The sequence below is a fragment of the Balaenoptera acutorostrata genome, chromosome 11, assembly GCF_949987535.1.
Source record: "Balaenoptera acutorostrata chromosome 11, mBalAcu1.1, whole genome shotgun sequence".
In the NCBI taxonomy this organism is placed as follows: domain Eukaryota; kingdom Metazoa; phylum Chordata; class Mammalia; order Artiodactyla; family Balaenopteridae; genus Balaenoptera; species Balaenoptera acutorostrata.
Window position 1 is genome coordinate 82,059,532 of NC_080074.1, and position 27,713 is coordinate 82,087,244.

At 37.1% G+C, this 27,713-nt stretch overlaps 1 protein-coding gene across 3 annotated transcripts in view; it reads right to left on the reverse strand.

The window, feature by feature from the left end:
• Positions 1–27,713, reverse strand: part of FAR2 (fatty acyl-CoA reductase 2) — a 152,518-nt gene that overhangs the window by 8,534 nt on the left and 116,271 nt on the right. For all 3 annotated transcript variants that reach the window (XM_007175699.3, XM_057556129.1, XM_007175698.3), the window contains 7 exons: positions 20,447–20,622; positions 16,660–16,839; positions 9,727–9,904; positions 8,394–8,438; positions 5,950–6,068; positions 4,647–4,714; positions 2,015–2,186 (listed from right to left, as the gene is read on the reverse strand). In XM_007175699.3, the coding sequence (XP_007175761.1) occupies positions 2,015–2,186; positions 4,647–4,714; positions 5,950–6,068; positions 8,394–8,438; positions 9,727–9,904; positions 16,660–16,839; positions 20,447–20,622 (938 nt within the window). The remainder of the gene's footprint in view (positions 1–2,014; positions 2,187–4,646; positions 4,715–5,949; positions 6,069–8,393; positions 8,439–9,726; positions 9,905–16,659; positions 16,840–20,446; positions 20,623–27,713) is intronic.

The window sequence follows — 27,713 nt, forward strand, 5'->3', positions numbered from 1 at the left end:
CAGAAATAAACTCACAGACATAAAAAACAAACTTATGGTTACCAAAGGGGAAAAATGGGGAGGAATAAATTTAAAATTTGGGATTAACAGATACACACTACTATATATAAAATAGATAAACAACAAGGACCTGAAAAAGAATATATATATGTACATGTGTATATACGCATATATGTGTATCTGAATCACTTTGCTGTATACCTGAAACACTGTAAATCAACTATACTTCAATAAAAAAAGAAAAATTAAAAAAGTAGGTGAGAAATAGAAGCAAGCAACTCATACCAGAGAAAACACGGAAGTCCAATACACAAATGAAAGCCCAGCCCCTCCAGCAATCAAGGAAAATGCAAATCAAAGTGACATAGAGATGCTATTCCTTGTCATTAGTTTGACAATTGAAAATATTGAGTTTTGCAAAGTATTAATGAGAGTGAGAAAGAAGAGACTTGTACTCTCACTTGCTGCTGTGGAGGTGTAAATTGACAGAGCCTTCCTTTAAGGCAACCTGGTGGTAGTCATAAAATCCATATACTCTCCAATCTAGCAATCCCACCCCTCAGCCTCCTCCCCAGATCTAGAGGCACATTCTAGAAAAAAGCATGTTTGTTGCCCCATTGTCTGTAATAGCAGGGGAAAAAGACAGCACTAGCAGAATGACTTAGATTTTCATGGAACGTAAGTGAAAAAGTTAAAAGCATGTAGGATTGATTTATACATACACAGAGATTTATACATACACTTACCTCAAAGCAAAACTGTATATATGTCCATATATGGTTGTAAATACATAGACGATTACACACAAACACACATGGGGAAGGAAAGGGTCCAGAAGGATTCTAGCATTTTTTCTGCCATAAAGATTATTCTTAAGATTCCTATCACATAACAAACCTAACCATTTCCCATGAATATTACAATTTAATTTCTTACAAACAAAACACATAAAGATTTTTATTGGGCTCCTTCCTCCTGTGTTTTCCTTTTGTACTTACCGAACTTTGCTCTTCAACCAGGTCTTCTTCTAACTCTGATATGTTTGAAAGGCTTTAGCGTTTCTGCCAGGAATGTTTGGTTTTCCTTCTTTTCCCATCTTTATTTAATAAACCCCTCATACTTTCCCACAGACACAGTATCTCCTTTTTCACCTTGCTCAAGAAGAAACTGACAATTGAGTAATGAACGCTAAGTAAGGTCTCTGAAAATTTGGATAAACTACATTGCCTAAGTTTCAGTCATTTGCTCTGCTAATAAGGATGGAAAGAAAACACGCTGAGACTTCTTCCTTTAAAAGGAGCTAACATCATGCTCTGAGGCTTGATGGCAGGGATTGCCTTTGGTAGTTATGATAATGATGACACATATAGTATTATTCAAGTGAGACAGGGGTACGAAGGGACATGTCCTAGGTCACACAGCTGGAAGGTGACAGAGGTGCCTCAGCATCAACATACTTTCATTTGACCTTGTTCCCTCTACTCTCTTCACTCATCTCCAGGTGGCAGTAAATCCAATTCTGGTTTCTCCAGATCTTTTCTCTGTCACTTCCTTTGAGACTACTTAAAATTCTTCCTTTAGCTTCCATTTCCTCATTTGTAAAATTGGGATGATGAGAATATTCTCCTTGGGATGTTGTGAGAATGAAAATGAGATCATCATGAGCCATCCCTTGTGTGTATGTGAGGCTGTTACCATTGTACATTTTAAGATCATCTAACAATTTAGAAACTCCCAGACACAGAATCTCAGTTGCTTTTCTTTGTAGGTGAATGATTACCTGCTGAATTCATCAAGCAAGTTCCTTAACATATAACTTCCTTTATTATGACAAAGGATCTCTAAGGTAGGCTTTTCACTACTACTGCTTTGGTTGTCCCCTTATATATACAAAATCATAAATATATATGATTCAGTTGTCACCTTTCATCCCCAGGTGACGGGAGGGCTAAGGACTTGGGGCCCTAAACTTCCACGAAGAGACACTCCTAAAGCTATTGTCTCAGCTTCTCACCTGGGCTTCCTTCCCGTGAGCCGCAGATAGAAGTCATAGATAATGGCAGGGGCCCTGTGGCTGACTGCATTCCAGTACTGGGTTGTGACGTTGTTGGTTGTGAACTCAGCCTTTGGCCTCCTGAAAGCTCTCTCAAGTGGGATTTTTTCAAAGGTTGCCAAGACTTGGATCCCTGGCGGAAAAAAAAACCCAGAATAAGTAAGTGCTAAGTCTAGGAGCATATAAACCCACTGTGGTGGATGGCATTTGCAATGGGTCAAAACAATAAATAATAAGGATTTGTCGTGTATAGTCACGAATCAATTTCCGAGAATAATATTAAGATTTTTATGCCGGGCAAGTGGTCACCTGCAAAATCAAACAATTTGAATAGGTTAAGAATTGGGTCCTTCTCTTGAAATCTTTACTCTAAATCAACTTCTTGGGAAAATAGTTTTAGTCAATACAGTGAAGTATTGTTCAGAAAAACTTAAATCCATCATTCAATTTCCAGGTTATCTAATCTATTCTAAAGCCCAAGACAGAGCCTAGGGGTGTTATTTCCTTGGTTGGATCATTTACTTGCAGGAAAATCAGGAAAGTTTCTTGACATTTTACTTAAACTTTTATAAAGATTTAAGTAAAAGAGAGAATATAAAAGCAGGACTCCTTCGTGTTGGTTCACTTTAAATACCAGTCTTTTACTTCTTTGGTATTCCTACTGCTCTGGAATACATCAGACTCAATTGTTTTACTCTTGCCTCCAGAGTTTTTTAAAATAATAATCTTTTAAAAAATATTATTACATATATAAAACCTAGTTTAAAGCTTTTAGTGTACATTTGTAAATCCAATATGTCTTTTCAAAAGGTATTCATTCATTTGAATTCAGTTTTGATTTTATTTATGTAGAATTTTCAAAGAATATGCTTAAGTTCATTACTCAGTTATGTTGAAGCTATCAGTTATTATGGTAATATGATTACTGTCCTCCATAAAAGATACTACCTAGAAATCTGTATGAAAAATATATACCCTATACAGAAAATATTATCAAGCAACATCTGATTCCTGGGTCTTTTCCTCCCAGAGGGTTTCATATTAACTTTTAGGAATCCCTAGTGGGTGGTCATTACACATTCAGGAGACCTGTCTTCTATCAATACTTCTACATCAGGCTCCAGCTCCCCATATGAACTGAATAAATCATTAACTCTCTCTGGGCCTTGTGTGTCAAATAAAGTGAGCACACTAGATTATTTTTAAGATCACTTTCAAATATTATTATTCCACAAAATAGTAAACATTTTCAGCACTGAAGAAGACTATTTTGAATCTCAGGAATGGATTTTACATGTCGCATCTTTTTATTTAAGAGTTTAGGTATCTTGGGGACATCCCTGGTGGCGCAGTGGCTAAGAATCTGCCTGCCAATGCAGGGGACATGAGTTCGAGCCCTGGTCCAGGAAGGTCCCACATGCCGCGGAGCACCTAAGCCCGTGCGCCACAACTACTGAGCCTGTGTGCCACAACTACTGAAGGCTGCGTGCCTAGAGCCTGTGCTCTGCAACAAGAGAAGCCACCCAATGAGAAGCCCGCGCACCTCAACGAAGAATAGCCCCTGCTCGCTGCAACTAGAGAAAGCCCGCGCACAGCAACAAAGACCCAACACAGCCAAAATAAATAAATTAAAAAAAAAAAAAGAACTGTTTAAAAAAAAAAAAGTTTAAGTATCTTGGTTGCTTCTATTAATGCCTCTTTTTATAGTGATATCTTAATTCTGTTACTGATGTAGAGGAGATTTATTTTTATTTCCAAATATTGTCAGAATTATTTAGCTATATGATCTAAATAACTGGATATATTAGCTAAAGAACTTTGATGGTAGTAGATAATTTCATTTTACTTTTACTGAAGTAATAACTTTGCGAATAGAATAGCAGAGCAGAGTGCTCTGAATTGGAAATGAGATTCTAACATATTAAGCACATTTGATTTTTTTTCAACATCTAGTAGCTAAACAATTAGATGATCTAAAAGTTTCAAATATTTGCAAGCAAATCAGCTTTGAAATTGACAAAGGAGAGTAAAAGATTGGTTAGCTAGTTTTCTATTATATGCAGGATTAATTCAATTCAATAGGATACATTCAAGGTTACACTATGGCTGACAGCATAAATTAATAGAGTATCACTGACTCAATAACACAAGTTAACATTATTGGACTTCTCTAAATCTACTTGGCCATTGATTATGTCACATTCTCAGTGATGTGGCCAGGGTATGAGGGCTGTGTTCATGAGAGCAGTGGCTCAGCAGGCAGAGTATTTTATCACTGACATTGCTTATAATTGCTGACTTCTACTTGGCTTTATTTATTTTTTAAATGTCTATAGCCAATGGACCCCTTATTGCTTACAATCATGCAGCTATCCCACTGGCCCCTTTCTTTGGTATACCACAGTACATCCTAATTAACTCTTACACATTTACAATTTGCAATTATTTTTATCTCTCTACCTATGTTTTGTCTTTTCCCCCATTAGACTCTAAGCTCCATGACACACTTTGTCTATTTTTTCCCTGTGGCAGACCCTAATTGTGAGTGAGCAGACTCTCATTGTTATATAGGTACATTGTTACAGGCACTTACCCATTTTGCCCCAATTACAGGGATTGAGGTTGCCAGATGTACAGTGGTAGATCAATGTTGACTTAGGTCTGGAAAACAAAAGTTAGATAAATACAACAAAATGGAGAACGAACGAAAGAAAGATAAGGGAAAATAACATTTAAACAAGGTTTTTTCAATAATTCCCATGACTAAGGCACCCTACGCAACACTTTCATTTTTTGTTCCTTTTTTGGGTTAATAAGCAAAATAGAAGAAGACTAGGAAAAGTGCAAGTGTGTGTGTGTGTGTGTGTGTGTGTGTGTGTGTGTACATGTGTACGAGGAAAAAATCCCAATAGGTTAACATATTTATGGAGCAAATGGAGGTAGCATGACGATGAGAAAGCAGATCATGTTTCTAACTTCTTGATATCTTTATTGGGCAAAAATATGGGCCATATTTTTTCCTAAATCCAGTGAGGCTCTGTTGGATTGGAAAACATCTGAATGTCTAACTTCCAATAATTAATAAAAATTAACTTTTACTTTTACTTTTACTAACAAAGCTAAATATACAAACAACCTATTATTTTTTCCTTGTACTAGAAAATCCCGCCCACCCCCCCACCCCCCCCACCACCACCACCCAGCCCCTGCTACACACGCGGTGATCTGAACTTTTGGCATTTATTAGGAACTGAGGAGTTTAAAAAAATATGCTCTCATTTCATCCACTTTTATCTCCTTTGCCTTAAAAAAGGAAGCTGTATTTTAGATTACTGAATAGAAGGAAGAGCTTTTCGGTTATCAAGAATTAGATGGTTAAATGATTTGAAGAATTTATTACTTTATGATCAACCAAGTACTAACCAGTATTTATAAAACAACTTAATGCATATATGACGGCATAATTGGAACTCTGTGAAATATTGAAATGGACACCCTCTCACATTTGGGGTCTTCCACAATAAAATGCATATATATATTTAAATAAATTTATTTATTTATTTATTGGCTGCGTTGGGTCTTTGTTGCTGCGCGCGGGCTTTCTCTAGTTGCAGAGAGCGGGGGTTACTCTTCACTGCAGTGCACGGGCTTCAGTAGTTGTGGCTTGCGGGCTCTAGAGCGCAGGCTCAGTAGTTGTGGCACACGGGCTTCGTTGCTCCATAGCATGTGGAATCCTCCCGGACCAGGGCTCGAACCTGTGTTCCCTGCATTGGCAGGTGGATTCTTAACCACTGTGCCACCAGGGAAGTCCCAAAATGCATGTATTTTGAAAAGGTGCCTAACACAGTCTCCCTCCTTCTCATCAATTCTTTGAAAGCCAGCTTATGCATCCACACCTGTGAACTGCCGTGTACCATCCTACAGCCAAGGTGAGATTGACGACTATATCTGCTGGAATTAAATCTGCCACAGCCATCGGAGTAGCTCTTATGGACCGAAGAAACCCCTTCCCAGCCTGCACAGGAAAAAGGACATAAAATATATTTTTAAAATTTATTTATTTGGCTGCGTCAGGTCTTAGTTGCGGCACGCGGGCTTTAGAGCGTGGGCTTAGTTGCCCCACAGCATGTGGGACCTTAGTTTCCCAACCAGGGCTCGAACCCTCATTCCCTGCATTGGAAGGTGGATTCTTAACCACTGGACCACCAGGGAGGTCCCAAGGACATAAAATATTGAACCAGGTCTTAAGTAATAGCCGGGATTAAAGTATACATCAGACAGGTAATACGAATGCTGTTGGTGATAACGGCCAGCACTGATCACTGCTTACTAGGTTCCTGCGCCAAGGCTGACAGCTCTCAGCCCATCCAACCTCCCAGCCGAGTTCATCTTAAGTGTCACCATGGCCAAGAACCGCTAGGGGTCCTCAGGTTCCTTTCAGAGTGAAATTCCTCAAACTTGAGAGGTTTAATGTATTTGGTTAGTTAATAATAAGAATTAGGGTTCCCAAATTCCCCATTAATTTAGCTTACCATTTCTTTTTTTTTTTTTAAAGAAATTCACGTTCTTTTATTTATTTATTTATTTATTTATTTATTTATTTATTTATTTATTTATGACTGTGTTGAGTCTTCGTTTCTGTGCGAGGGCTTTCTCTAGTTGCGGCAAGTGGGGACCACTCTTCATCGCGGTGCGCGGGCCTCTCACCATCGCGGCCTCTCTTGTTGTGGAGCACAGGCTCCAGACGCGCAGGCTCAGTAATTGTGGCTCATGGGCCCAGCTGCTCCGTGGCATGTGGGATCTTCCCAGACCAGGGCTCGAACCCGTGTCCCCTGCATTGGCAGGCAGATTCTCAACCACTGCGCCACCAGGGAAGCCCCTAGCTTACCATTTCTTAAATGATGTTGTTTTCTGCTAGTGCCTACTAATTTACAAGCAATAATAGACACTAAAAGTTTAAGAAACATTTTTTAAAAATTAATAAAATTCTACTACTTGGCAAAACTTTTTTTATTACTTGGGGAAAAACCTACCATTATTTACTTTTTGTTCAGTGTCTTTGTTTACCTCACAGATCACTGATGTTATACAGATGTAAGAATTGGGAATTATTCATGTTAATACATGTTGTGTCAGTAAATAAAGAAGTCAGTTAATAAATTAAAAGTCACGTTTAGTGACTTTATAAAGTTATTGGTTATTTACACCCTGTATGTTTCCAACATCAATTTGCAGTGGTTAGCACTTTCTTGTGTTCCTAATTTCTGTTTTCTTGTAACTGATTTCCCTTACTTTGGACATAGGAAATCAGTCTGGAAAATTTTAGAAAATTTGAATTATTGTGCAGCTTTGTAAACAATGTAATAAAATTCACTCTTGGATCATGTTAAAATAGTTATGTTCTAAGTTACCAAATGCTCACCCCAACTAAGCCTCAAGAGTTGAAGGCAGGTAGGGAACAGAAAAAGAAAGAAATCAGAAAGGAGTTCATTGTCATTGTGTTTGACAAGTAGTTATAATTCACTGTCTTATATTTGTATTGTAGTTCATGTTGGATCTAGTTCTGAGAATAACAAAGGCATAGTCTGAAACATGAGATCCCTAATAAGATTTAAACTCATTTAAAGAGTGGAAGTCCTGTTCATTGTCCTAAAGAGCAGAGTTGTGGTTCTGGCCCTAAGATGCTTCAGTGTGAACTGGGAAGCACCACAGCTCACTGGATCAGTCTCCACTGCAGGGAAACACACACAAAGTGCTGCTGACCCAGAGGAATGATTGATGTTTCTCCTGGTCTGTGAGAGTATTATTGTTGAAAAGTGTTTCCTATAGTCATCAGTTTTTATATTTGAAAAATTTGCTCCAATTGGTAGTTTTCTTTCTTGTATCTATTAAGAAATTGATGTTGATATATTTTATGAATTTATATAATTTCTATCCATACGCACATAAATTTAAAAATCTTTGGGGGTATGAGTTCTAGTGCATCCCTAATTCAAGCTACAGTTAAAGAGCAAAAAGGGTGGAAACACCCCCATCTTGTGTTAACTAAGGGGAAATACAGGCATGGTACTAGATGTTCAAAAGAGTTTCCAAAAATAAAACTCCTAAGTAGTAATTGATGATATCACAGTCTTTCTGTTTTCCTGATAATGATATCCACAGATAATTAATTTCATTCTGCCTCTATTTTCCAATTGGCAAAATTGAAATAAGTTGCATCAATTGTGGTTAGTAAAGTAACGCTTATGGTTTTGCGTCAGTGAAGCTAAGCCAACACTAGCATTTTGTTACTATCCCTCCACTACTTTTCAAGTAATTATTTCCACACCGTTATACATACCGCAACAATGAGCCCAGTAGGTCCATTTATGTTATCAACCCAACCCTAAAAACAAAAGAAAAAAAAAAGATCTCTAATTGGTTCCACATGTCAGAAAATCCTAATATCTTTGGAACATCTGCAGTCTAATCTTAATAAACTTCAAACAAGAGCACTGAGACCCCAGCCAATAGAACTGTCTAATCCAGTATTTCTAAGATTTCAAACAGAGACCAATGAGAAAGCACTGGATATTTTCTGGACTTGGTTTGTGCAAGAATTAAAATTCTGCCAGCATTTATTTCATAGCAGGAATCATGGATGGTTGCAAGTTCATTTTCCCCACCTGGGCCTGATTTTAACTCCTCAAGGGAACATTTCAAACACAGTTTGTAGGAAATGTCCATTTCTTGACAATTGTAAGAGTCATAGCATCTTTCGTTCTATCTATGTATGTATGTATGTATCTGTCTATCCAGCTATGTATCTATCTATCTATCCATCTGTATTAGCTTGCCTACAGATGTTAGAGGAAAGATTATATTTAGGAGCAGTTAGAGACAAATGTCTCTTTGAGTTTGTCTCCTAAGCCCTAAGCAAGTCAGTTGACCTCATTATGTCTGTTTCTTTATATGTGAAAGTCAAAAATGTGTGTGTAAAGTGGGAGAGAAGAGAGGAGAAGTTGAAGGGATTAATATTAGTTGAGCCTTTTACTAGGGACCAGGCATTGCACTAAGAACACCTCATACATCGACTCATTTGATCAACCCTCCACAGCGGGTGGGATTAGCCCAGTTTTACAGATGAGACAGCTCAAAAGCCTGCATGTCAGTAAGTAATGGAGCTTGGATTTATCTGGTGCAAAAGCTTTACAGAATTGCTTCAAAAAAGATGGTATAATTCAAAGTACTTTCTAAAAGATATAGCAGTATACAGAGATAAAAATTATCATTCCTAAACTGAGGACTTTTCTCTGAGCTTCCTGATTCCTATTTACCCTGGCAATTGTAATACTACCAATTTGGCCATCAAGAACATTCTGCTATATTTAAACTATAGTGGGGAAGCCAAGAAATAAAACTATTTCCCATGGCAATTTTGAGACGAGAGTTAATGAGAAGCTAATTTAAGACTCCACCCAACTCTAGGACAGTCAGTGTCACACTCAGAGGAGCCCCATGCTGAATAAATCCTGAACCGAATGTGGACTTCTGTCCTAATATAATGGGTTCACATTTGATTTGCTGTACTTAGCTCTACATACTAAAAAGAAAAAATAAGACATCAGAGAGTAATTGGGCTGGAAGGATGCTGGTTTGGAAGCAAAGTGTGGAATCCAGGCGAGTGGGCTTACTGGGAAAGGCTCCTGCCAGGTTGCTCCCACGATGGAGGGCCGTATGATGGCAATATTGAGCTTGCCGCTCTCCTGCTGCACCACCATCTCTCCCAAGGCCTTGGTGTAGGTGTACGTATTGGGCCGATCCCCGATCAGCTTGGGTGTGATCTCATCAATAATAGCATCGTCTAACCACCTGAAGGTAGTCAGAGTAAAAAAGAATTCTAGCAACATGTGTTAGACAATAGACCAAAAAAGAAACTGTGAGATACCGACAATCAAAGAAAACTTCCCCCTTCTAGCTTGAGTTCTGGAATTAGGAACTGTCAGAGGACACCAAGTCTTGAGTGTATACCTGTCCAAATGATGCATGACGGATGAGTTCCTTGCTCTCCACTGCTCAGCCCAATATTACTAGTCGAATCCTACGGCCTCCTGCCTCGATAGATTTTTCCAATAGCTATGCAGTCTGCTACTTGATTATATAGACTCAATCTCTATCTTCAATTATTTTCTCTCAGCAGGAATGTACTTATGAAGGTACATTCAATGAACGCATTGCGAGGGCCAGTCGGGCACCTGGTAGCGGGCTGGCTGCCCTGGTCATGGACTTGAGAGTCTGTCCTCCGAGGCTCGTCAGTGGCAGCCCCACTCATTCACTGTCGTCCAGTTAGAACCTATGGCACCGATCTTGAAACCTTCAGCTTTGATTTTTTAAAAATTCTACTCAATGCCTCAAAAAAGAAAAGCAACTACACTTAGCAGACTTACAACACTTTAGCAAATCTATGCACTGTATTTTGAAGGTCTGTTTAGAGTCTATGCTAATAACTTGGTAATCATTTCCAGAGATTTCCAATGAGTTCTGAAGTGCTCTTATAACTATTAATAGTCTGTCAAGTGGAGTGAGAATAGCACTGTGAAGCAGCTTTAATAGAGTGATTATTGAATACCTTCACTTACACGAAGACCTGCATCACAAATAACTGTTACCATGGCATTAGCCTAATATTTTTTTAAAAGACGTTAGAACCATTTTGATAATCCCAAAGTCTATCTGATCTTCTCTAAGAAAGCAATCAAATTATTGTCAATTAAATATTGAATCTTTCTCTTAGTTGGTAGATCTATTTGGTTAAACTTTTGATATAATATAGTTTTTAAAAATTAGGCTATATGTCAGTGTGATTTTTATAATCCATGTGTTTGGTACATGCATTCCTATTTTATCGGACCCAGCGCAATCATACTATTTTGATTGCAGAAAAATCTTATTAGAGGTTATCGTCTTCCTCCCATGACAAATTGTTGAGTATTTAAGATGTGCTTAATGCCAAGACTTATTCAGAAACACAACTCTCAATTTCAGTAACTCTCCGATATTGGAGAGGAACATGAGCACTGCCTGTGATGGTTTGGGTTTCCTTGCTTTGCGGCGACTAGTGCTGAGTATTTTCTAGCCTAGTATCAAATGCCTTCTAGTATCAAATGCCTTTTGATTTACACTGAAAACGGAAAGGTTGAGAAGTTCCTAAAATTGAAAACAACTCCAAATACTTAGAGAAACAGAAGATATTTCAATTATATAGTCACTCGAGTGTTGGGAGAGAGTGAGGGATAATGCAGGCACTTCTCTATCTTTCTAATAATGTTATCTTTACCTCATCTTATTTGTGGGTCAGCAGTGGATTAACTGACCTAAGACCATTTTTTTTTTCACCTGCAAAAACATACAGGTTACAAAAACTGAGTCAGAAGAAATACAGCCTAACTTTATTAAGGCTGTAAAAAAAAACAATTTTAAGAAAACATCAGAAGCCAGCAATGCTAGTTATATGCCACATGGCTGGTACCATGTGCTGTTATTGCTGTTGGTGTGTATGGAAAGGGTAACACCTGGAGGCTTCCCCAAGTTTGGTGAGTTAGCTGATCTTAGAAAATACTGGTTTCGCAGGTTTCTAAGAACACAAAGCAAAAGAAGTTGTAGTGTTCTGTAGATGGTCTGCCTCTACTATTTGTAGCTCCCCCATATTCTACTGTATCATCTTCTCGTTTCCTCCACTTTCACTTATGAAAAAATGGCAATAATTATATCTGTTCTAAATTTTCAGTTTATATGAGGACAAACAGGAATATTTACAACTACATTTACAGCTATTTGATAAAACAAAATGAGCCCACAAATCTAAGACATTCTTATTTTTAGTAAAACAACCAAGAAGGAAATATCTACAAAGGTAATAGTTGGTTTAACAATATCTTTTCTAATACAGCCAAACAGACCATATCTCATCCAGCCATTTCCCAGGTTTGAAGAGGAGATTAATGTAACAAATATGCACAGCCATTTGTTAAGTGATGTCCTTTTTAGGACCTAAAATCAGTTCATGCTCTTCTTTACCAAAGTTTGAGTTGCTGTTGCTGTTGTTTGTTCTTGATCAGTTTTTAAAATAGCGAATAAGTTATTCGCTATTATGGAAAAAAGACAGCATATAAACCAAAGAACATTTCTGAAATTAAAGCCAATGCCCTTCAGTGTACTCAAGATGTCTGAACCCATGGGTTCCAAATACTAAACTTGTACTTAAATAGCTTCAAAAGAAGCAAAAAGTTATTGAAGACTTCAGAAGGCTGTGTGTGTCACACACACACACACACACACACACACACACACACACACAATTTCCTCTAAATATTAATTTTTTGGTTTGAAACTTATTTATTCAACCTCTTAATATCATTAATTTCATAATTTACATATTTACTGAATGAAATAGCAGGAGTAATATGTATTTTTCCTCCTAATTTTCTTATGCAATAAGCAGGGCAAGCTAGATATACCTAGAGGTATATTGGAAAAGGTGTCTGGGAGTAAATACTGGACACACTGCTTCATGGTAGCCTTTGCTCTCTTTTCTTTCATCTGGATTATGTTCTTCCCTTGATTATCATGCCGTATGTTCTCGCCCATGTGTCTGTTTCCCCACTTTACAATGAGTCCAGGAGGGATTATGTTTTTTATGTTTTTTATCTCTGTGTCCAATCACCTTTCTGCCCCCAGGAACGAGCTACCTTATTCAGTAAATGTGTGTCCTCCCACAAGACAGTCTTGATTGGCCAATTTATGTGCTGGCAAAGGTTTGGGAAGCTGAGATGGATAATGATAGGACAGAATGGGTGAACTCAGAAGGAGGTGGGGTTGTAGGGAGACTGTGGGCAAGTAAGAGAGGCGATGTCTTTGCAGAGAATGAAGAAAAATTGGAAGTTAATGTCCGGCGGCAGTGGTGAAAAGTGCTGGGAAGCTGAAAGGTTAAAGGTTGATCAACTTCAATTTGTCAGAGTTGGCTTCAGAATAAATTTAACACGCTTCAAAGTAAATTTGAACCCTTTATTGTGGAGAAGGGTATATCTGAGCCTAATGCTTGTGGTAACTTGGCCTCTGCATTACCCTATAGACTTTCACTGAGCACCTATTCTGGCTCCAATGACCTGACAACATGAACATTATTCAATTTGTTTAAGAAACAATTTAACCCTGCTCTGATTCGCATTAAAGCCTGGTACACAGAAATGACAGTTTTTTTGTCAGCTGCTTAGATGCTATCTTAACGCTGTACAATCCTGACAGTAAAAGCACAAATGCTAAAACCAGCTTCTTCCTTTCCCCTAGAATAGATAAGCATTCTTAGTGTTAACAATGTGTTCTTCAGCACGAAGGCAAAACTACTTTCCAACATTTGACCTCTTTTTGTATTTCCCAAAGGGCCATTACCGAGGCTGCTGTGACCTCAATTTCCCTGCTTCTCACACGCTCTACCTGCAGCACATCTGCCATGGCTGACTGCAATTAGTGTTTGATCAAGAAACAACTTTTATGTTTCACCTGGCAGATCAGCTGTGTCTTCTGGTGGCCAAGTAGCTTAAAGTATGATTTTTAATAGGTACAAATCTATCAGGAACTTTGACTGGATTAAAGCATCTAGGAATTGAAAGACAACACAAAGTGAGGGCAGTGGGAAATTGATCATTTTCTTGTTGTCTAACTCCTGGTTCCTTTAAAAAAATGAGGAACACTGCAGTACTAAGAACAATGACAGAACCCCATGGGGTTACTGTTAATAAAAATTTCCAAGGGAAATAGAAACCTAAAATTCTTGGAAACTAATTTTATTTTAACTACAGTTACTACAATTACAAAATAGAGATGAAATCAGAGAAAAATATTTTCTTAAAACACAGCAGCCAAACCTGGATTTAGGTGCACTAATGTTTATTAGGAATAACTTTAATGCTATTTGTCATTCTAAAATTTAATGCTATTTGTTATTCAGAAAATTCCATCTGATATAGGAATTGTTGAAACAGTCATGAACAATGGTCTAGTTGGTGATGGGCTGCTGGGATTTATTCAAAGCATTATTCCAAACTTAACACACAGGTTTTATTCAAAGTTTAAGAAGAAAAAAGTGCAATCCGAAACAGGGCTAAGATGTGGGCATATAGGTATTTTATACAGAAGACTTCACATCCCCAAATATCAGCGTGCTATGGAATTCTGTCATCTATTCTTGCTTTGTCTAAACAAAGAAACAAGAACAAAAAATACCAGCTGGAGTGGTATGAACAGCAATCATCCAGTTCCATCAAAAAGTGTTCATTCATTCAGCAAATATTGGAGTTCCTACTATGTGCTGGCCCCAGAGAGCAAGAAGGAGCAAGAGATACTCTCCTCCTTTGAGAAGTTCATTGTCCACTGGGGAATACAGACGAATAACCAGACATTTAGAATGACCTGTGCTAAGCACACTGATGAAGATGAGCACTCTGGGAGCACCAGGAACGGCCACCTGAGCCCGTGGGCTCCAAGGGGGGAGCTTTGATGTCTGGAGAGGAACTCACCAGGGGAAGCAGAGGTGGAAGTAGTCTCTAGAAACAGAACCACCTAAGCAAAGGCAGAGAGGTAAGAGAGAGAGGGGTGAGTACTTCCATGTGACTGCAGCACAAATGTAAGGGGAGGGCGGAGAGGGATGGGCTGGACAGATGGTCCTTAGTATAAAAAAAAATTCTGAACAAATAAATTGTAGTAATGATGTTCTCCCTGTTTAAAAAAAAACACGTTTATTTCCTTATTTGCATTCAAAATGAATTCTGTTGAGATAAAATATAATTTTATTCCTAGTTCTATTTGGCTATATATATATATATATATATGTTTAAAAATAATTGTTCTCCTCTGAGAGCAGTACAAGACAGACAGACATAAATTTTGTACCCATGTCAATTACAGTTTGATCATCAATCATGTAGTCATTACCTGCCTTTACCAGTTGACATATAGTGGGGAGTATGGGAAGTGCTGAATGCCTGACTATAAATCAACTCCTCCTCTGGGAGGTGAGCTTATTCTTTGAAATGTGGGGTTTTTGAGCATCTGGACACAGTTTGGAAGGGAGGAAGTGGTATGGAATCTCTGGGTGAACTGAATCTCCATTTCCTAGCTCTTTTCTTTGGTGACCTCTCAGAGATCCCTCCTCAAATCGTGCTAAGGTCTGTCAGGGGTTAGGGGGTTAACAGTGGAGTGAGCCTCTGGAATCTCAGTGGCAGGGTTGGGAATCAAAGGGGACTGTGCTCCTTTCCTGGGCTTGTCACATCCATAAACACCACATTCACCCAGAGACAATGCTGTAAGGGGGTGGGTAAATGACAAACAAATCAATTCCATCCTGAAAATAGGCCAAGGCTTTAGACATCAACTTTCCTGCACTGACTTTGGCATCAGTGTCTTTTCTCCAACTATCCTGACAAACTTTGGACTCTGAAAAGATCCTTTGCACCAATTAAGCAAATCATCATTTATTAGCAACTTAAGGAAACTCTGGCTGCTTTAGATGACTTTCATTTTTCATTGTCCTGGATATTTTTAAATGACAGGTAAAAGTATATATTATCAGAGCCGTATGAGATAAAAATGTTTGCCCTGAAGGGAATAAACTCTTGATTTAGCTAAAGCTTCATTTTAAAGAGTATATCTTAAATAGAAGATACAGTATTATAAGAAATTAAAATATGACAAATTCACCAGGAAACGGTCTATTTTTCTCTGCTATAATACTTTTTATGCAGAGTCTTTTTAAAAAACAAACAAAACAAGATAAACTTGGTAAATGGAACAGAAGAATGAAGAGGCAGAATGAAAAGCATACTTATTCTGAGACCAGGGCCATGTCCTGAAAAGAAAGTGGTTCCTGTTAGTTGCCAAAAAGAGAAAAATGCTAGATCTCTGTCTCTCATGCATAACAGTACAGTAAGAAAAGTGCGTCTCAGCTGAATAGAGCAAAATTTCTGCCAGATTTGGAAGAAATTTCTCTTCTCTATTAGTTCTTCTTTATTAACCTTTTGATTAACTGCTATTAAACACTCCCTAGCACTGTAATAAGTGCTTTATATAACTCACTTTATCATCACAACTATAAGGACAGGGAATATTATTAGCCCCATTTTACAAATGAAGGAACTAAGGCTCAGAGAGGCCAAAGAACTTGCTTAAGGTCACACAACTAGTAAGTTGCAGTACCTTTGCCAGTCTGATGCCAAAACCTTTCTTCTGAACATTTATACTATGTATGATACTTCCCTTATCTAGTAACAATGCTGAGTTCACTGAGAATTGAGAAACCACTTCCATGTAAAGTACTCTCAAGTACTTCATGCAATCCTAAACTACTCAATACAACTTTTCTGTAGGACTTTTCTACCCCTATCCCTGCTCCATCACCAAGCACTATATTCTCCACCGGGGATGGAGGGAATAGCAAGGACAGGGAGTTAAAGCTGGCACCTTTTCGAAGCATTTTGCTCCAAGAGTGTCTCACTTTGTTACAAGTGAACGACTACAAAGAGCCAAAGAGGACAGTCTGCCCACCCTTCACCCCCTCATTTAACCCAACTTACTCCATGGAGTCGATGATTTTTTTTGGCTCCACAGGGCATGGATAGATGACTTCATCAATGTGCTTCAGGTTACAATTTGAAAAGGCAGTAGAGATGTGTATGAAGGCTTCCAAGTTTGGCATCTGACTGGCCATGAGCAAGAGCTGCTGGGTGGCAGTGACATTAAGCTGCACGGCATGTCTGGAGAAGATTAGACAGAAGGAAATGCAGTGAGGCAACTCACATCCCGTTTTGCTGGAACTGCACCCACTCCAATAACTGGCATATCCATCTGATTTTTGTGGCTGCATCAAAGGACCAGGAAGAAAAGTACAGGTCATGGCCGCAAAGTTATGTGATACTTGGAATGCGTAATATGTTGATGATGTTTTCTGTGCACATAAATCTTATGGTGCATATTGCATTTAGAGGTCACATGGTTCTAAATCAACCGGAAGGAAAAAAATCGCAATCCTCTGAATTTATAAAGGGGCCTCTTAAGCAGCCATTAAAAGAATAAAAAACATAAATTAGGCATCTAATTTAAATTAGAAAATTCAAATAAATTGGAGGAAAGCAACAGTGAATATAGAATGAGAAATATGTTTCTATTGCAAAGGTACAGGTCAGACATAAATAATGATGTCAATAGAGAACAGATGTGGTTGCCAAGGGGGAGGGGGGTGGGGGAGGGACAGATTGGGAGTTGCGATTAGCAGATGCAAGCTATTATATACAGGATGGATAAACAACAAGGTCCTACTGTAGAGCACAGGGAACTATATTCAATATCTTGTGATAAACCATAATGGAAAAGAATATAAAAACGAATGTATAACTGAATCACTTTGCTATACAGCAGAAATTAGCACAACATTGTAAATCAACTTTACTTCAATAAAAAAAACTGATGTCAAAATCCTGAATTTTACCTAGTAGAATACAAAGCTATATAAACATGTGATGACAATGAAATAGTTCTTTCTAGAAATACATGTTTCATACAAAATCAGGAAACCTATTAATCTAACTCAAAAAGTGAAAAAAATACATCATCATGTATATATATATATTTTTTTGAAAAGTTTAAAAATGACATTCAATATCCATTTCCAATTCAATTTTTATAAATTCACTAAAAGAGGAAGAAAATGATTTAAAAATGTATATTTTAATTTGCTAGCCTGTGTCATGCTTAATGGTGAAAAGTAAGGAGCACTGATTTTAAAGTTGGGCCAAGAAGAATGCCAACAATCACTACTGCTTAACACTGCTCTGAAGTTCCAGCCTTATAATTAGAGAGGAAAATAAAATTAATTAATAAGTACAAACACTGCAAAGGCAATCCAGAAATGACTATCAGATTATATAATTGTATATCTGGAAAACAAACAGGAGCAGCTGAAAAAACTGGAATGAACAATAACATAATTCAGTAAGGTGTCCACTTATAAAAGTTATATAAAAAAATCACTAGTTTTCCTATATAGAAACAAAAATTAGAGACTATAATGGAAGAAAGGCACATATTCAAAAAAGAACATTTAAAACATATATCAAATTAATAATAAACGAATAGACTTTATATGAAGAAAATGATAAAACTTCATTAAGGTTCATAACAGAAAAACTGAATAAACAGAGACATATATTGTTCTTGGATAGGAAGAGTCAATGTTTTAAATATGTTGTTTTTTTAAATCAATCTGCATATTCAAGGTAATCTCGATCAAATTCCCGACCCTTGAAAAAACTTGGCAAATTTATTCTAAGTTTAATCAAGAGGTGAGAATAGTCAGGAAAATTCTATAAAAAGAGAAAAATGTTGTATAGTTGCTTAATAAAATAAGAATTGTAGTCATTAAAGTACTGTGGTACTGGAAGAGAAAGCCTAATTAATGGAATAAAAGAGTTCAGAAATAGGAATTTAATATCCTATGAGAGTTTCCTTTCAAACAAAAAGTGAAAAGAAATCATTTAATAAATGTTGTTTAAAGAATAACCACCTTTTGGTAATAAAAAAATACTGTACATTCACACCTACATTGCTCTTCTTTTTATGGAATTGTCCTGACTATTATTCTTTATAGCTAAATAAATTTTAAATGGGTCAAAGATTTAAGTGTAAAAATAAAACAATAAAAATACTGGAAGAAATTATGAAAAACTGTGTAAATAATAAAATAGAGCTGAGGACAAATGATAAACTGTTAAAATATTTTGAGCCTTATAAAAGACAAAGAGTTAATATGCTAAATCTTCCAAGAAGTCCTAAAACTGACAAGAAAAAAATGTTTCAAGAGAAAAATAGGTGAACATAAACAGGCATTTCACAAAAGAATAAAATGCCATTCGGCATGTAAACATCTTCAACCTTTCTGATTAGCAAAGAAACAGAAATCAAAATATGCAATGCTATTTGCATTATAATATTGACAATGATAAAAAGAATTAAAGAATTATAATATGGTACTGTTGTGGGTGTTAGAAATGAGCATTCATATGCACAAGAACAGTGTAAATTAATACCACCTTTTTGGAAAACAACTTAGCATTATATATCAAAATATAAACTGTTCATAACCTGGACACATCTAGTATGTGTCTAACAATTCTACTTCTGGGAATTTACCCAAAGGGAAAAAAATGTATTCTACACAGATGTTCACTGCAGAGCTGTTTGTAATAGTGAAAAGCTAGAACACTCTAAAAAACATCCATCAATACAGAACTGGTTGAGTATATTGTATACATGTACAATGGAATGTCATGTAGTCGTTACAAATTATAATAGAATATCAATTGACAAGGAAAGATATCTAAAAATAAAATTGAACAGGTTGCAAAAAACATAATTCTCAATGTGAGGCCATTTTTTTGGTGAAATTGAACATAAATCTATTCTATTATGGATGTACAAAGAAAAGCTGAGGGACATCTCTGGTGGTGCAGTGGTTAAGAATCTGCCTGCCATACAGGGGACAAGGGTTTGATCCCTGGTCCAGGAAGATCCCACATGCCACGGAGCAACTAAGCCCATGAGCCACAACTACTGAGCCTGCGCTCTAAAGCCTGCAAGCCACAACTACTGAAGCCTGTGCACCTAGAGGCCGTGCTCCGCAAAAAGAGAAGCCACCACAATAAGAAGCCCGCTCGTTGCAACAAAGAGTAGCCCCTGCTCGCCGCAACTAGAGAAAGCCCGTGCGCAGCAACAAAGACCCAACACAGCCAAAAATAAATAAATAAATATATTTTTTTAAAAAAGAAGCTGAAATGGATGGTCTTCACAATATTAAATGGTTAACTCTGGATGGTAAGATTTTGGAGAAGTTTTACTCCTTTGTATTTTTTTTTTTCATTGAGAATATCTCTTTTTAAAAAAAAAAGAAACCATAGGGACTTCCCTGGTGGTCCAGTGGTAAAGAATTTGCCTTCCAATTCAGGGGACATGGGTTCGATCCCTGGTCTGGGAACTAAGATCCCACATGTTGCCAGGCAACTAAGCCCGTGTGCCACAGCTTCTGAGCCCATGCACTCTGGAGCCCGCGTGCCACAACTAGAGAGAAAACCCGCATGCCACAACTAGAGAAGAGAAATCCCATACACCACAACTAGAGAGAAGCCCTCGTGCCGCAACAAAGAGCCCGTGAGCTGCAACTAAGACCCGACGCAGCCAAGAATAAAATAAATAAAATAAATAAATAAATATTAATAAAATAAAATAAAATGGAAATCATAGCGAAACTTACACACATACGCATGCACACACATGTATAATACAAGTCATGAGAGGGGAATGGGGATGTACCTCAGGTGGTCATCAAAGCGCACAGTAGCCGCACAGTGGAAGATGATGTTTGTGTAGGAAAGAAGCTCCTGCATGTCCTCCTTGCTGATGGCAAAGTCATTCTGATTGAGATCTGCAGAAATAGCTCGGATCTTCTCATGCACATTTGGACAAACTTCTTTGACTTTTTCAAACAGCTAAAATATAGATATAAATCATCAAAGATCATCATCACCATCACATTGTTCTTATTTTCACTGACTTGTTTCATTATAATTCTCAAAAACTGGTTTTAGTTGTAATAATATGACTCAACCATTTGCTATATTGCATGCAGTTCAAGGTCAGTTTAGTATAATTCCTGCTCCTCTTAATTTGATAAAATTTGAAAAAGTCAGTTCCAATAACCAGTAAGGAGTGTATTTTGGACTTTTCCTGCAGGGTGAAGGAGGGGTAGTAAGTCATCCCTATCCTGTGCCATCCTCTCTTCCCTTCCAGGGAAGCTTCAGGTTTATACATGATGATTGTTTCCATTTCTGCCTGGGAAATATTGTTTTCAGTGCAAAATTACCAGCCTTTACACAGCCTTGACAAATTATGAGCAAAATCACCAGCCTTTAAGAAGGTCTCATGAGCACAGGTTCAAAACAACTTGGTTAATTGTACCAGATTAACAAGATGTCTTAGAAGCACAAAGATAATTAGAAAAAAACAAATTAAAACTTGTAATGAGTAAAACAAAAATTTTATATAATCTCATTCTAATATAAATGGCAGTTATTGTCTAGTAAGAGGATTACATGAGCTCATGTACCTTTTATAAGATTTTAATTGATTTTTTAATGTTCTAATTTATCTATACAGGGAAAAGGAAAGAGCACTGGAAGTTTTAGTTTTTATTACAATTATTCAGATGAAACAGAGTCTCTACTTTCCCCTCCACACAGAAGTTCTCAGATTAAATTTGTATTTTCCATTTTCTCAGAAAATGACAATTTTAATGAAATGATCTTGGTTCCAACCTACTTTGATAAAATAAAATTTTATCGTAGTATTGGTATGGTATGTTAACAGTGAGGATGAGAAAAGTAAGGTTAAATGTTTAGAAAGGTTAAGAGCAGAGAAAATTAGTCTACGTTTTTAATAGGAATATAGTAGTGGAGACGAACAATCCTTTTCTCCATTTTAACCCCAAAAGAATGTTTTCATCTGTTGCTTGATCCTGAGCAGAAGGCTTCTCCTCCCCATGAGAGAGCTACCCGAGGCTTTTCTGTCGGGTAATAAGAAGTTGATCTCAGGTATTCAGAGAAATCATGTCTCATTTGTATCAGGCAAGACCATGTTCAGAGGAACATGGAAATTTAATGAAGCCAACTAGGGAAGGGAATAAAATCTATGTACTGACCTGGCAAGATAATATACTTCTACGATTTTCCTGCACTATAAGATCGGCCTTTTTAATAAGTGTTACTATAATTCTGAAAATAATTCAGAAGTTAGGTCAATCCTCAATGCTTTTTTGACATCTGGAATTGAAAAGCATCTGAGGGACATTCTCAAAAAGGGTTATTCTGGTTCTTTCAGAAAGACATTTAATAGCTTTCCAGGCATAATGGATCATAAGCATGCTAGTATTTGCTTTCCCCAGTCAAATGTTTTCCTTTGTAGTTTGTGTTAATTGTACAACAAACACAGGTAGGATATTTTTGGATAAATTTATGTAACATTTGTACAATTACCCCCCTTTTTAATAACTGCATTTGTAGAAGGCTCTTTTTTGAGTCATGATAGATTTTATTCACAATCAGCTGAAATAAATAAATGAATTGGCTGCATCAACTCAAACCACAGTGCTAAATTAGGGTCGCATTTTACTGTATTAGCCAGGCCTAATAATATGATTTGCTTTGTCTGGAATCTCAGCCTACAGCTGTAGCTTCTAACAAAATAATACTCCTTAAATGTTGGTACATCCTAAATAGAGTGCTAGAGATTACAGCAAACTGCCATGTAACAGGCCAGTGCCTTTCAAAGTGTTATCCCCCAAGTGAACTGCATTGAAATCACTAGTATGGAAGAAGAACCAACGCAGCCATAAATAAATAAATAAATAAATAAATAAATAAATAAATAAATAAATAAGTAAGTAAAAGAGAAATCACTAGTATGCATCTTAAATATGTATATTCCTGGACCCCATTCCATAATCACCAAGTAAGAAATCACTGGGGCATGCCCAGGAGTTTGCATTTCACATCGTTTCATAGTTGATTTTAACTGAACCCAAGACGAGAACTTCTCTAGTTGGATTGTTAAATAACTGATGAACAATTGTGTATGACTCATTTCCCTTTTTAACTGCCCAGGGCAGTTACAAGACATCAGTGGTTTTCAAACTGTGTTGGTATAAGAAAAATCTAGGGACCAATTAAAAATGATGTCCTTACTCCACCCTCAGAGATCTTGACTCAGATCTAGGGACCAATTAAAAAGATGTCCTTACTCCACGCTCAGAGATCTTGACTCAGCAGTTTTGATATGTAACCCAAGAGTTGTATTTCCTAACCATCTCCACAGATAGGTCTGATGGTCCAGGTCCATACTTAGAGAAACAGTGACTCCAAAAATTCATGTCCATTTTAAAATTCTGGGCTTAAATTTCACCCTCTGGCTTGTAAACTCCTTGATTCTCTTATATCTCTTTATGCTTGACAGCACCCAGTTCATTGAAACGACTCAAATTTTTCTTGTTAAATTGAAATTAATTACTGTAAGAATACTAATAGAACCATAAATGGGAGCTTGATTCCTGAAATTGGTTACCAGCTCTTTTGTATTGGTGGGATAAAAGACAGCAAGTAACTACTGCTAAAAGAAGACACAAAGTGTTCCCTTGGGTCCTCTGTATTAACTGCCAAGGTGTGGGGGGGCATGGAATGGCTCAGAGTAGACCCTTTTCTTTTGTAATAATGACAAGACTAAATGACAGATGAAATGATGCAAATGGATACTCAATAGATACCAGCCCTTCTGAAAGTTTTTTTTTTTTTTTTTTTTTTTGGATAAGACATTTATTAAAGGCAAGAAAAAATACGTGGAATAAAAATGAGTTAAGAAAAAATAAAATTTCAAAAATTTCAGTGAAGGCCCACCAATAAAGAACTTAATATAATTATTTTAGATTCTAAGAGTTTATCATCTTCCTTCTCATATATTATTTAATGGCATAGGACTGAGATGGTAAAGCGTTGAATAACTACTTGCTATTTTTGAACACTCAAGACTGCTGCTTTTCCATTTTAGGAAACCATGTTCTTGACAGGAGGAAGACACATTTCTGTGGTCACTGAAAGATAACAGCTGTGAGGTGATCTAAGCATTTCAAACTGATAACAAAGCAATACATTTTTCTTGGAAAGTTTAGGAGTGTTCCATTAATTTGACATTATACAGGCAAGTATTTCTCTCTCTTTCAATTTATTTTTTAAACATGAGAGACTATTATGGCAATAGTTACTTATAGCTCAGAGGCAAGAGAGAAACTTTGAAAATCCTAAGTAAGAATATTGACAGAAAGAGAACTTTTTGGATTCAATAAACTCCTTAGGTATGACTTCTGTGGCCAGAGACTAAGACTGCATTTTTATTAGAAGCAGGAATTGGGCAAGGAGTGGAGGGCATGACATTTATATAATGCTTTTGAAACAATGTTCAGGCCCTGCACTTGGACTTCTACAGTCAATTTGTTATCCACATGACCTAACTTGTGAGGCATCTAGGAGTCACTACCTCCTGAAGACTATTAAATGTAATCATTCCTTTCTAATCATGAGAGTCTTTGATCTTTATTCAGTCTACTGATTCCCTCTCTTCAAATATAATTATATTATTTAGTCACAATAACCCACCAAAATTTGCTTAGTATTTTTATTTTGTGAAAAAAAAAAGTTAGGTCCCTTAAACTAAAGTGCAATCTCTATGGAATATTTGGCATCCCAATGAAAAAGAGAGCCTGTAACATTTATCATAGAAATTTTAGAGTGCTGAGTAAAAGCAAATCAACGAATTTTGCAAGTTAGCTCTTGAACAAGAAAGACATTAAGAAAGGCTATATATAATCTAAGTTGAGAACAATTAAATACAAATAAGTGCATGTAAATTAAGGCAAAAAACCATCATACCTAATGTAAAGATTCACAAAATTCACAAAACGTTAGGATTTTGCTAGTTCACTACTAACTTCCGTAAGATATGAAGGATTAACCTAGAAGTTCTTACTGCTTTAGTGAGGACCACTCTATAGGACCATAAAGCAGTCTGGTGTAGTACTAGATTGTCAAATTTTTGCATACAGTAGGGTTACTTGAGAAGTTGTTTAAAAAGACGAAAAACCCAAAAAACCCAGATGTACTGACCCTAGAGATTCTGACTGAGTTCTGAGTTGAAGCTTGGGCACCTGGAGTTTGTACAAGCTCTATAATGAGTCTGATACACACTGAAGGTGTGAACCATTGGTGTATTAGAAAGATCCCAGGCTCTTTGGAGTCAGGAAGGCTAGGGTTTGAAGCCTAGTTCTGCCATTTATTAACTGTGTGACTGGGGTAAGTTACTCACCTCACGGGGCCTCCGTGTCTTTATCTGCATATTTATCTAAAATGTCAGTCAAAAGACTGTCTCATTCTGTGATCTCAGAGAACTAATAATTCAGCATATATTCTGCTATTCTTTTTTATTTCTACTTTTTTCCCTCCAGTTTTATTGAGAAATAATTGGAATACATGATTGTATAAGCTTAAGAGGTACAGCATGATGGTTTGATTTACATATATTGTGAAATGATTACCACAATAGGTTCAGCTAACATCCATCTTCTCATATAGAGACAATAAAAAGAATGAAAAAAAGGAAAAAATGTTCTCCTTGTGATGAGAACCCTTAGGAATTACTCTATTAACAACTTTCCTGTATATTATACATATTCTGCTATTCTTGAAAACAATTTTGCATTTAACAAAATTATAGTTCACTTTACATAAGAATCTATAATAAATGCTAGAGGTGACACAGTTCATCATCTTGTTAATGCTCTGTTCCCATGCCAAAGGCCTGTTTCACAGAGTTCTTTGAGAATAAGTACCTGGTTAGAGGAAGCAATTTCCTAGGGGTAGCAATGCAATTCAGGGGGGAAAACATGGGCTTTGGAGATAAGAGAACTGCATTTACAGTCTGCTTTTTCACTACCTTGGTACTTCCTTTGATAGGTGACAACTTTCTTGGAGTAATTTCTCATCTGTGAGGTAGCAATAAGGCATACCACAGAGTTTTGTGAGGATTAAATAGGGTAATAAAAGTCAGATGCCTAGCATAGTGGCTCCCACTTAGTATGTTTCTAATAATAGGAAAACTTCCTTTCTGCTTCCACAGAAATACTCCATTTTCAAAAGCTGCTAATCAGACAGCTATGTGTGTATCTGTGTGTATTTGTGCGTCATCCCAAGGTTTCTGATTATACCATGTGATCCTGATACCTCTGAAAACCGAATATATTCCAGAGTGTTGACTTAAAAAAAAATACACAAAGTGAGAGCTGAGAGTTAAGTTTTATTTGGGGCAAAATGAGGACTGAAGCCCAGTAGACAGCACCTCAGATAGTTCTGAGAAACTGCTCCAAAGAGGTAGGGGGGAAGGTCAGTATATATGTGATTTTGGTGAAGGGGGAGTACATGCAATCAAGTGTATATATATATATATATATAATGTGTGTGTGTATATATATATATATGTATATATATTTAACATCTTTATTGGAGTATAATTGCTTTACAATGGTGTGTTACTTTCTGCTTTATAACAAAGTGAATCAGTTATACATATACATATCTCCCCATATCTCTTCCCTCTTGCGTCTCCCTCCCTCCCACCCTCCATATCCTACCCCTCTAGGTGGTCACAAAGCACTGAGCTGATTTCCCTGTGCTATGCGACTGCTTCCCACTAGCTATCTATTTTACATTTGATAGTATATATATGTCCGTGCCACTCTCTCACTCTGTCCCAGCTTACCCTTCCCCCTCCCCATATCCTCAAGTCCACCTCTAGTAGGTCTGAGTCTTTATTCCTGTCTTGCCCCTAGGTTCCCCATGACCATTTTGGGTTTTTTTGTTTTTTAGATTCCATATATATGTGTCAGCATATGGTATTTGTCTTTCTCTCTCTGACTTACTTCACTCTGTATGACAGACTACAGGTCCATCCACCTCACCACAAAAAACTCAATTTCGTTTCTTTTTATGGCTGAGTAATATTCCATTGTATATATGTGCCACATCTTCTTTATCCATTCATCTGTCGATGGACACTTAGGTTGTTTCCATGTCCTGGCTATTGTAAATAGAGCTGCAATGAACATTGTGGTGCATGACTCTTTCCGAATTATGGTTTTGTCAAGGTATATGCCCAGCAGTGGGAGTGCTGGGTCGCATGGTAGTTCCATTTCTACATTTTCAAGGAACCTCCATATGGTTTTCCACAGTGGCTGCATCAATTTACATTCCCACCAACAGTGCAAGAGGGATCCCCTTTCTCCACACCCTCTTCAGCATTTATTGTTTGTAGATTTTTTGATGATGGCCATTCTGACCAGTGTGAGATGATATCTCATTGTAGTTTTGATTTGCATTTCTCTAATGATCAATGATGTTGAGCATTCTTTCATGCATTTGTTGGCAATCTGTATATCTTCTTTGGAGAAATGTCCACCCAGGTCTTCTGCCCATTTTTGGATTGGGCCGTTTGTTCTCCTGATATTGATCTGCATGAGCTGCTTGTAAATTTCGGAGATTAATCCCTTGTCAGTTGCTTCATTTGCAAATATTTTCTCCCATTCTGAGGGCTATCTTTTTGTCTTGTTTATGGTTTCCTTTGCTGTGCAAAAGCTTTTAAGTTTCATTAGGTCCCATTTGTTTATTTTTGTTTTTATTTCCATTTTTCTAGGAGGTGGGTCAAAAAGGATCTTGCTGTGATTTATGTCATGGAGTGTTCTGTGTTTTCCTCTAAGAGTTTAATAGTGTCTGGCCTTAAATTTAGGTCTTTAATCCATTTTGACTTTATTTTTGTGTATGGTGTTAGGGAGTGTTCTAATTTCATTCTTCTACATGTAGCTGTCCAGTTTTCCCAGCACCACGTATTGAAGAGACTGTCTTTTCTCCACTGTATATTCTTGCTGCCTTTATCAAAGATAACATGACCATATGTGCATGGGTTTATCTCTGGGCTTTCTATCCTGTTC